The sequence below is a fragment of the Anthonomus grandis genome, chromosome 13, assembly GCF_022605725.1.
Source record: "Anthonomus grandis grandis chromosome 13, icAntGran1.3, whole genome shotgun sequence".
Classification (NCBI taxonomy): Eukaryota; Metazoa; Arthropoda; class Insecta; order Coleoptera; family Curculionidae; genus Anthonomus; species Anthonomus grandis.
Genome location: NC_065558.1, coordinates 26,447,179 through 26,457,847, shown reverse-complemented (window position 1 = coordinate 26,457,847; position 10,669 = coordinate 26,447,179). Strand labels below are relative to the sequence as shown.

General features: G+C 28.0%; 1 protein-coding gene across 1 annotated transcript; it reads right to left on the bottom strand.

Annotated features, from left to right (window-relative positions):
• Nucleotides 1-4,949: 4,949 nt before the first annotated feature.
• LOC126744053 (cysteine-rich secretory protein 2-like) lies at nucleotides 4,950-9,455 on the bottom strand. Its single transcript, XM_050451381.1, has 6 exons — nucleotides 9,298-9,455; nucleotides 8,133-8,251; nucleotides 7,950-8,028; nucleotides 7,573-7,724; nucleotides 7,399-7,505; nucleotides 4,950-5,304 (listed from the first exon to the last, which is right to left on the bottom strand). Exons 1-6 carry the CDS (start codon nucleotides 9,362-9,364, stop codon nucleotides 5,241-5,243), a joined length of 588 nt encoding a protein of 195 aa, XP_050307338.1. The 5' UTR covers nucleotides 9,365-9,455; the 3' UTR covers nucleotides 4,950-5,240.
• Between the last annotated feature and the right edge of the window lie 1,214 nt (nucleotides 9,456-10,669).

Sequence of the window (10,669 nt, the reverse complement as noted above, 5' to 3'; positions counted from 1 at the left end):
CCAAATTTCATCGGTAAGTTTATTTGTTTATGTTTAAACAGCAAAAGACTTTTGAATTTTTACCACCAGCGTCGTCACATGAAAAATATTACGGTTAATTAATTATGTAATAACATTTTTCGCCTCTATTTAAAATTGCACAAGAGCGACGAAAACAACACGTATTGATATAGAAAATTATTTGTACACTACACAATCCTTTCTCCATCCTTTTCTCTCTCACTACTAATTTTAAAACAATAAAATTCCACATTATTGGGCTGGTTATGAATGAAACATTATGTTTATTACTTATAATGTCTTTGGTAATGCTATTATTAGTCTGAAAAAATAACAAAAACGTCAAAAAGTGTAGTAATCAATCATTTAAAATTCAAACATGTCATTACTTAATAGTTATGTCTATCTTTAGTTATTAAGTTTAGTAACAGTAATATATGCATTTTTTCACACAAACTTTTGACTTTGATTTAAAAATAAATCCTAATGAAACCAGTCGTACCAAAACAACCTTTAATAAGATACCTAAGTACCTAATTATTAACAAAAAAAATTTAACCATTTAGTTCTTGAATTAGGTAAACTTTGATAATGTAAAATTTATTTAGTTTGGTGGTTATAAAAACAAATAATTTATAGTATTATCAATTTACATATTTTTCCCAAGTAGGTACATTACATAATAATTTTATTCCAGATAATAAAGTTATTATAAAATCGTGCTCCGTCTTCCCCTACAGTTCGAATTAGACGAAACTCGTAAAATAATAGATATCTTTTACCAGAATTCCCCTTTACATTTTTTGCTAGTTCCCAGTCGGCGAGGAGCTTGGCGGCCTGCCTTTGACATCGAAAGATAAAAGGTTTTTCGCCGAGTGAAGCAACTTGTATTTTATTCAGTAAACTTTGATATGGTGTTGATAAATCCACTATATGCGCGATTCGTCACAGAAGGATAAAGATTTTGAAACGAGTCAACAGTACTTTCACAGGACCTGGAAAAGCGAAAACTTTGAGACAATCAGAGTGTCCTAGAATGGAAAAAGCTTTATATAAGTGGTTCTTAAAAACAAGGGAGAAAAATGTTCCGGTAACTGGTTTAATAATCCAAGAGAAGGCCAAGTTACTTCACAGTCAATACAAGGAATCTCCTTCTTTTAATGCGAGCAGTGGTTGGATGCAAAAGTATAAAAAACATTTTGGAATACGCTTCCTAACGATTTCAGGAGAAAAATTATCGTCAGAACCCGAGCTTGTTGATCCTTTTAAAAGAACTTTACGCCTAAAAATAAATGAGCTTCAGCTAACAAAAGAACAGATTTACAATGCCGATGAAACTGGTTTGTATTGGAAACTTCTGCCCGGGAAGACATATGTAGCTCGCGAAGAAAAAACTGCCCCAGGTAGGAAAACCGAGAAAGAGTGACTTTTCTAGCATGCACAAACGGCTGATGTGCATGCTACGGCAGCAATTTTCAAAGAATGGTTTCACCGAATGTTTATTCCTGAGGTAAGTTTTGTCATAGGAATACGTTTTACATTTTACCATCTTTGTATCTCGAGAATTAGAAAAATTGGTTTCAGTCCTTTTGGACTACGATTTTTACAAATTTACGCCCTTTTTTAATTCCTTTTAAGAATTTAAACTCCACATTATTCTAGCATTTGTTCTTGTCTTAGGTTACGGAATTCCTAGAGAGCCAAAACCTTCCAGTTAAATCCATGCTTTTGTTGGACAACGCAGCAAGCCATCCACCTGCAGAACAGCTAAGAAGTGATGATGGTTCCATTTTCACTGTTTATATGCCACTTAACTTTACTCCGCTAATCCAGCCAATGGACCAAAACGCTATTCGTTTGACAAAACTATTTTATCGAAAAAATTTGTTATCACAAATTATTGGAACTAACCAGGATATCGGAGAGGCTCTAAAACATATTTCCTTAAAGGACGCCATTCTAAATTTGGCTTTGGCGTGGAGAAATTTAAGGCCTGAAGTTATAGAAAAATTCTCAAGAAGAAATGGTAGTAAATAAGAAACGAATGACAACAAATTCGGCAATAAAGTCGATTAACAACATCCTTCAATGAGCCGAAGAAAATGAAGATAAAGTGGAATATTCTAGTATACTCGTTTTACAAAACTTAAGAAATACGATGGTGCAAACAGGACTAAAAACAAAAAAGCAACCAAAAATTACTTCATTTTTTGAAAAAATAGATTAGATTGCCGTTTTTTTATTTTATTTTAATTACATATGTAATATTTTTTCTGTTTCGCATTAATAAAGTTAGTTTTCTAAAGACAAACGTTGCTTTAATACGTACATTAAAAAAAAGTTTGATAGAGTGAACAAATCGATATAGTGAACTGGATGTGCATTAATTCTTCACTATATCGCGAGTCTACTGTAATACCGTCGTATAGCGTGAATAAAGAATAACTTTTTGTTGTAAAATAAATATTAAAAAAAAAAACCTTTTGGGTACTCAATCGGCAGACAGACTGTATATATAGTATCGTGAAGTTTATAAGAAGTACATATATTAAAGCTGGATTTTTCATGAAAATATTTTATCTTAAATCTTTGCTCTGTTATATAATAACTATAACTACTGTGTTGCATATAAGTATATTTTCAAACCTTTTCTGGTGCCTTCAGGAAAAAGCCTGAAATTTTTCTAAATACTTTTGCTAAATACCTTATATAATAACTTACTATGGGTTTTATATGCAATGAACGAAACAAGGCTTATAAAGCGAGAATGAAATAAGAGCAAACCATTAAATAAATTTTCTGGAAATAATATCTATCACACATGAAACACCCTGTATAGGAACCTGACAATAGGCTGCTTAATATAATGAACCACTATTGGTTATTCAAACTGATGGTTTATTCTGATACACCTTTTTCAGTTTTCTTTTGTTTTCCCATTTTTTTAACGCCTTTTTTTTAGTGGATCAACTAAATTTTTTTTGGACAAGTGTTAAAAAACTTTATAAATTTTGAATCTTTACCATGAAGAATTTTGTTTTTATTCTGCACCAGAAATATAAAGAACATCTGATTAAAAATAAAAAACTACATAGAGTATCGATTAAATTGTGCTTTGGACAGTGTATAGGCTTAAAATCTATTTTTTGCATTAAAATTTGTTTCAACAATAAGCCTATATCCTGTTTATTGGCAAGTCTGGGTATTAAAAAATATAAAGTAGGTACAGCTTGATTTACCAAGTAAACTAAAAAACCACCAGGCCTCAAAAAAAGGTTGGTTTGATATTCTCTTGCGTCTATAAAGTCACAGTATTGATTTTCACTATGGCTAAGCAAATTATTTTTACACATTTCGCATTTATTTTTTTTTTAACATATCTATAACTTTTTTAGCAATATGACCTGAATAATAGGTTATTGCACATCTAGCACGTCTGTTTTTTTTGTGTTATGGTATATTGTATGGTAAATGGTCGAACGAATCTAAAGAATCAATAATATATTTTAATAATGATATATTTTGATTGATGATATATTTTGATGAGAGGATTGATTATCGCTTGTTAGAAAAGCTTTTAAGTTAGTAAGCAATACGTCAGTGATTTGATCGTCAGTGATTTGATGAAGTAGCGTTTTAAATGATGATTGAAAATCATATAAGATTTTTTATGGAAGGAATAGTAACAAAACATTTTTCTTAGTGTTAAAGAACTTCATTGTTTCCAAGACCTGTATCGATTTGATCTAATGTAGGGATGGCTGATCCAACACATTTTATTCAGGTATTTATATTATAGGATCAGTTCCGAACTGATCCAGTCCAAGCAAATACCTGTTCCACAGATCAGTTTCAAGTTCGAGTCCGAACTCCGAACGGAATCCAAGTACTATGGAAGTAAAATGACGCCGATTAATGTTTATCAAAAAAAAGCCAAAACTTAAAACCGAATCGAAAAAAAAATGTATTAAGACAAATGAATTAACTCTTTGCGATATTATTTAAATAAAAAAAGCATAATAACCAAATAACTAAATGTTAACAAAAATAATATACAAGAGATATACCATGTTCTGTTAGAATTATGCCATTCGTTTAAAATATCTGAACTGTTTTTAAAACATCGATTATTTGTCGGTATTGATATTATATTACCTTACTATTCTTGGAAGCACAGCAACCTCCGTCCGTCCGTGGGTCGTTAAAATTATATTGGGGAATCCCCGATTTGCACATATTTACTTTTTTTTGTATAATATAGTGATTTCTCCAAGTAATCACAATTGAATTTTAAATCGTCCATGTATACATTTTTATACTTTTATCGTGATCCAATAGCGAAATCTGCTGGTAGTCTTAGAAAAACATTTACAGTTTCGTTACTGCCTACTAAAGAATTTGGTTTTTCTAATTCAGTTTCAATTACAGGCATTAAAGTTTCCTCAAAAAATTATGAAAATTTAAAGGAATATAATATGGTAACAACCCTCAGCTGAAAAAGGCAAACATATAATTGACTTTAAAGCTTAAAATATTAATTAAAGCTCATAGATGAAGTTCTCAAGAAGCAATAGACATTTTTTTAATCAAATTATATATTGGCAAAACACACAAGTCTTTATGGTAAATTACTATCAGTATCCTCATAAAGAAAACATCTATAAAATTATATAATGGATTATGGAGTCCAACGTGTGTCTAAATTGTATTTTTTCGTCACATTTCTCCATCCTGAAGCACTTTAAATCGATTTTTGGTTTTACCAAAACAGATGCCATATTGAAATATGGTCTAAGATAATATTTTTTATTCTTATATTTTTCTAGCTAAAATATAATACTTTAAATAAGTTTACATTCGTAAAATGTGAATGCTTAAAAATAGAATTAACGGAGCTTCAAATTTATTATTATTTAAATATTAATTTTTAGAATGCATAGAAATAAATGTAGAGAATAAATATTTTTATATTACTGTTTGTTTTATCTGACATCTATAGTTAATAGTTATAAAGATTTATTAACTAAAAGCACTTAAAATCTCAACAATATTGAAATGCTCTTGTGTCTCTCAGATGGTCCTTTTTATGGTTTTTTATGATTTCCTGCCTAATTTTTGTTGTTTATATGATAATGCAAAAAATTATTAAGATAAACAAATTTATTATACAATTACAGAGAAAATATAGTCACCATCCATAGAGAGAGCAAATTAAAAAATACTGTGGCTTTAGCGATTTTCTATTGAAGTTCAGGACATCCGCTGTCTCCACTTTGGTAAGGATAGGATCCTACCCAGTTCCCCCTAAAAATGAACAAACAAATAAATATTTGGTAAAAGAAATATAATATAATTATAGATTTTGATTTAACTAGAATAGGAATGAATAGCATGGAAATTTAGAAAATGATATGGTTGATTTGAAATGAAAAAAATTTCTTTTTTTGCTTTTTCTGTCTCTCCCTCTTTTTGGGTATTAAGAGAAAAAAAAATTCTGAAAAAAGATTACGTTGTAATATTCCGAATCTTTTTAGATTAATCAAGATTAGAGAGGAGAAGAAAAAATTTTACAATTTGAAATTTCCGAAAAAGGAACGAAATTTTTAAAAATCTTCACAGGTAATATTAAAATCTATGAAAGTCGGTTATTTCTGAAATTTCCGAAAAAAAAAACGAATTTTTGGTTATTGCCAGGATTTTGAAAAAGAAGCAAAAACTAAGAAAATTTAAAATTAGAGTAACTTTCTTCGAAAATTTTTGAAATTTTTGAAAAAGTAATTAAATTTTTCAAAAAAAAAAATTTTTCGAAAATTGTTGATAAAACTTTAAAAAAAGTAAAGGTATATTTACTATTTTCAAATCTAGTATAAAAAATAATGAACACCAGTTATTTTCGAAAAAGAAGAAAAATTTAAAAATTTAAAATTTTCAAGTCACAATATTTTTAAGAACCTGTATTTAAAAATTAAAAAAAAAAACACTTTTTTTTCAGATTTCCGAGATTTCGAAGAAGAAGAAAAAAATTGAAATTGAGTCTAGATTTTCTAATAAGTACCGGAATTCTTAACAATTTTCCAATCGGAGATAATTTTCTTTACTCTATTTACGTATTATTTTTTTTATCTATTAAAATATTAAAATCCTGTAATTTACATATAGTGAAATATGCTAAATAAATATATATTTTTATATTTCTAAATTTCTAAATCCGAGAAAAAAAAGATTTTTCAAAAGTCATTGCCAGGATTTTAAAAAAGAAGCAAAAAATAAGATATTTCAAAATTAATTCAATTCAATCATTATAATTTTCAAAATGCCGGTTAATCTTGAAATTAAAAAAAAATATTGTTAGGTCGGTTTAATACTTTTGATTTTATTTTAAGCTCAAACCATATTTCCAGTTAACATCATTTAATGTCTTAACGGTATTTGGGCAATTTTACCGTAATCAAATTCAGTTAACATTTGTTTTAATTCCAAATATTAAGAAAATAATAATTTTCGGAATTTTGAAATTTTATTGGCCTTATATAAGGAGCTACGGTTAAATTCTAATTAATCTATTGCTTTCACAGGCGTTTACAACTTTCAATATTCCGAAAAAAAACATTCGAAATATTCGGGAAAAAAACAAAATTTGAAATAACTGTTTGTTAATTTTTTTTTTGAGTTAAAAATGTCAAAAATATTGTGTTTAAGCATTTTCTAATCTTATATTTTATTACACACTTTATACATCTCTCATCTGTTATTCAATATTGCATAATCTACTTACTTAATGTATAGTTTAATCTAAGTTTGGCAATCGCGCTCTTAATGTGTGAATTTTTGCGTATTTTAAGAGACATGAGACAGAACAGAAACAGACGTCGTCGCGGTTGGTTAATAAAGTCACTTTTCCCTTACATATATTACAGATATTTTTACAAGTCATATTAAAGAGTTTTTACAGTCCACTTGAGTGTTTTATTTGTTTGAACCGGCAAAGGCTATCGAACATATTGTATTTTAATCTGGCCAATAGGAAAATTAATATCATGTAATTTATTTTATGTAAAAAAGCTATTTGTAAATAAAGTTTATTGACTTTTAATATTGTTTAAAAGTCAAATTTGGATTTTCAAAAAATGTTTAACGGCTAAGATAAAATTACTTAAATGCCTTTTTTTAATTATGCCGTTTAAAATTTTTTGCAATTCACAAAAGAAATAGAGGATCTTCGAAAAAACATGCTAACAACTGTTGGGTGTTTCAAAAAAAACAATTTATATAATGTTACCAAAAATGCAAACTTATATTGACTTTTAAGCTTTATTTAAATAATACGAATATTAATTCCGCATTTAAGCGTTTCTAATCAATAACTAAATCTATATAAAGCTACCATAGAATACTTACGCAGGCCCGTAATTGCAAACATACAACTTCTGATATGAGTATTTACTGCTATTGCTGTAAAAATAGGTAAATCCACACCCCACATATTCAGTGCTATCCCATATCATCTAGAAAATTACAAACATTATGATTTTAACTTTAACTGATCATTATGGCCTTAACACATTTATATACCTGTGTATAATGACCAGCAGTACTACAACAGGCACCATATTTATAATAAGAATTTTCAACAAACCATGCAGATAAAGCAGATGACCATGATGGAGTTCCACCTGCTGCAGTAGACATGGAGATATACAGATTTTGACCAACACTCCAACGATCTAGACAATAATAAATTAAGAAATACAATCCGATTTAATGAATTTTAGGAACCTCAGATAATCTTATCTAAATAGCAGCATGTTTAACTAATTTACGCGCAAATAATGCAAATGGAATTAAAATATTAGAATAAGGTAAATTTTTTTTTGGAATTTTTAATTTAAATATTTACCTTATTTTAATTCAATAGACTTTATTGTTTTTTAAATTAAGATGACTCTTACCGTCTTTTACTGAAACATGGGCAAACGTCGTAGTATTGGCGATTTCTTGGGCTTTTTCGGCTAGAATGGCGTCATATTTCTGAAAAAATTAGGTAGAACTTCTATCTTTACATTATTAAGAAGTGATATTTTATTTGATGATGATATTCATTAGTCTAGACTTTGGAACAATTTACTACTCACAATCTTTTTAATATTATATCCTTGAGGCTGTCCAGATAAGTTTCCATTGCAAATACTTATTCTGTAGTTATTGTGAATATCGACAATAGACTGCTGTTCATCCAGTGATATTCCAGTACCTAGAGGATGAAATATTAAATATTCATGGGGACAAAAATGGAGTAAACCTATTTCACTTTGGATAAACCATAGATCAGAAAAAGTAGGCATTGCAAACATTAAGGTAACACATTTTTTCGGTTGTTTGTTTTAAAAAAGAATAAAATCGCTGCTGAGATTTTGCAAGAATATTTTATTATTGGTTGTCATATAAGATTTATCTCAACAGTGATTTCAACGCTCGTCGATTCTTAGGTATTCAGTAAAAATTATTCCTTTATCAGCTTATAAATGACAAAGTATTTATATGAGCAATAGTTTTTTGCTTTATCAAAACAAGTAAACAGTAATTTGTTCTATATCAACTTGATTCTGGAAAAACGTTATCTTAGTAATGATATTCTGCAAAAAAATCAGTTTATTACAGGAAAGAAATTTTTAATTCCAAAATTTCTTTTATAAGGAATATCCCTGCTGAAAACACATATCAAGAATATTATAGGAATATATTTGGACCATTCTTTATACCATCTCCCAAATATCCAGAATCTCCAAATATCTCAGAAATAATAGACAGTCGTGGAATAAGGATTTTTAAATTTCTTTGGATAATGATGAAACTGCTGAATTTTATATTGATTTTATAATTTTTAGTTTTATTCCAGACATTTGATGCTTTTGTGTGATGTCTACTATTTGATATGATTCGAATATCTTTCAAACTTCTTATTTCATTTTACGGATTTGATTTTTTTTTAAATATTTTATTAACATATTTCTTCCTCATTTTCTTACTACAATCTCCACAATAGAAAAAAATCTTTAACCCCAATGAATCTGATATCAGTAAAATTGTATTTTCGCGAAATCAAATGTTAAAATATTGCACAAAGGACCGAAGACTAAATCAACAGAATCTTGCAACATTTGTCAAGTTTTTACTACTAAAATATATGTAAAAAATGCCTTTTTTTTAATTTGCATTTTAGATTGAGCTGAGTAGAAATTTCACAGTTCTATCTGAATAAAAATGTTCTATTCCATAATATAAATTACCCATGCTTACCCAAAATATTTGAGCTGCCATCACGAATACCAACAATCATTAAAACCACCAGTATAAAAACCTTCATACTGCAATAGGCATTTATTCAAAGTTCTAGTACTATCAAGATTAAAATGCATTCGGCGCTTCCTGATTTTATATAAGAATAAAATAATAAACATTATGCGTATAATTTAATCCAGCAAATAAAAAAGATCCCTGAAACAGTGAATTATTAAACATTATATACAACTGAATTTGCAAACAAAACATACCAAGATAAATATTATCCAATAGGTTAATTACATATATGTAGAACTGAGTTGTTTCTCACTATTCATATTATGTCCGATTAATGACTTTGTGTTTCTATTGTGTTTTATATAATAGTTACGAGAATAAAGAAGACACAAATAAGATAAAAGATTACGCTTGGAAAAAATTTATTTGGAAATGCGTTAGTAAATCATCGGTTTTGTTTAGCACATTTTTGAGACTTAACTTAATAATCGAAGTCCATTTATTCAAAAAATCTTAAATCTGGTGTTACAGGGGTTAACTGGTAAAGAAAATACCTGAGGGAAAAAGAGAAAAATAACCCAAAAAGAAATTTCTGTAAAAAATAGAAAATTTATTTAAAGAAATTCCTCAAGAATTTAAAGTTTTATGATCTTTCAGGACTTTTGTCATTGCCTATAAATATTTAAAAATTCAAGCAAATCTCATGCTTTACAATTTCCTAAAACTACTAGAAATTTATAGAAAAAATATCCACAATCTCTTCAAATTTCCAATTTCCGCTCATTTGTAACTGCTTTTTCAATTTGCTTAAATTTCATTCAATTTTTGTGTAATGTCTTGCAATATTTAGCAACTTTAGGATGTACTTTTCAGATCTAAATAAAATAATAAAAAATTCAATTAGTTTTTTGAATAAACATTGTTTTGTTTTAGCTCCTCTGTTACAAAAAATCTATCCCCGCGACTAATAGTTTTTTTTTTATATAATATTTCGGTAAATTTTTAAATTCAAAATCTAAAATTAATTAAATTCTTTTATAAATAAAGTTTAAGGAAACCTTAATTTTCGTCTTTTGGTTATTTTGACATTGAGAATTCTTTTCATTCACGAAAATATACAGGGTGGAAGGTGAGTAGCCAAACGGAAATGGTGAATAGGTGAGGTTACTGGCTATTTAAAACGCATAGTATTTTTTTGTTTTTCCTCAAATTTAAGGAATAATATATTTTTTCCTTTTTTTATTAGATTTTCCCCGTTTTTTTACTTAACTTTACTTTTGGCCAAAATGGCGCACAATGAATTTTATTTCAAAGACTAATGTTGTCTCATTCAGGTTTAGGTAATAACTGAGAAAAATATTTAAAGAGAAAC